This window comes from Gavialis gangeticus, unplaced genomic scaffold, assembly GCF_001723915.1.
Source record: "Gavialis gangeticus isolate Ggan-Ray unplaced genomic scaffold, GavGan_comp1, whole genome shotgun sequence".
In the NCBI taxonomy this organism is placed as follows: domain Eukaryota; kingdom Metazoa; phylum Chordata; order Crocodylia; family Gavialidae; genus Gavialis; species Gavialis gangeticus.
The window spans coordinates 46,672,818-46,673,554 of NW_017728994.1; the positions used below are offsets into that span (position 1 = coordinate 46,672,818).

At 60.8% G+C, this 737-nt stretch overlaps 1 protein-coding gene across 1 annotated transcript in view; it reads left to right on the forward strand.

Moving 5' to 3' along the window:
- Positions 1-317, forward strand: part of LBX1 (ladybird homeobox 1) — a 2,343-nt gene extending 2,026 nt beyond the window's left edge. The window contains exon 2 of the mRNA XM_019502144.1: positions 9-317. Coding sequence (XP_019357689.1) covers positions 9-317 — 309 coding nt within the window. The remainder of the gene's footprint in view (positions 1-8) is intronic.
- Positions 318-737: the final 420 nt, after the last annotated feature.

Sequence of the window (737 nt, forward strand, 5' to 3'; positions counted from 1 at the left end):
ACGCGCAGGTCATCACCTGGTTCCAGAACCGCCGCGCCAAGCTCAAGCGCGACCTGGAGGAGATGAAGGCGGACGTGGAGTCCGCCAAGAAGCTGGGCTCGGGCGCCCAGCTGGACATCGTGAACCTGGCCGAGCTGGAGCAGGGCGCCGAGGCCCGGGGCAAGTCGCGGTCGCTGTCGCCGGCGCTGCCCGCGCACGGACTGGAGCCCGCCGGGCGCCTCCAGCTCTCGCCCGCCTCCCCCCTCACAGACCAGCCCAACAGCAGCAAGGACTGCTCGGAGGACGAGGAGGACGTGGAGATTGACGTGGATGACTGAGCGCTGCCGACGGCGAGCCCAGCACACGCGCACACTCATGCACACACGCGCGCCGGGGAGGGGTGTGCGCGTGTGCGGGGCTGGGGAGACCTTCGGCGGCACCGAGCCCCCGGCGAGCCAGCGAGCGAGCCCCCTCCTCCCAGCCCCGCCAGGCAGCTCCTTTCCAATCAAAGCAATAAGCAATGGGGGGGGGGGCAATTAAAATAAGAAGAATAATTAAAACTAGAGTCAGGATCCCAGACCTGTCCCGGCAGGTGGTGGGCATCTTGCAATGGTGCAATGACGGATGGCTTCTGTAGAAATATTTAAACATATATATCGGATTTCCCCCCCCTTCTTTTCGGAGGTTTGGATGATGAGGATTATTTTTTTTTTAATTCTTTTTTGGTTAAGAAAACAAGGGAAAGGCAGAATTCCTTA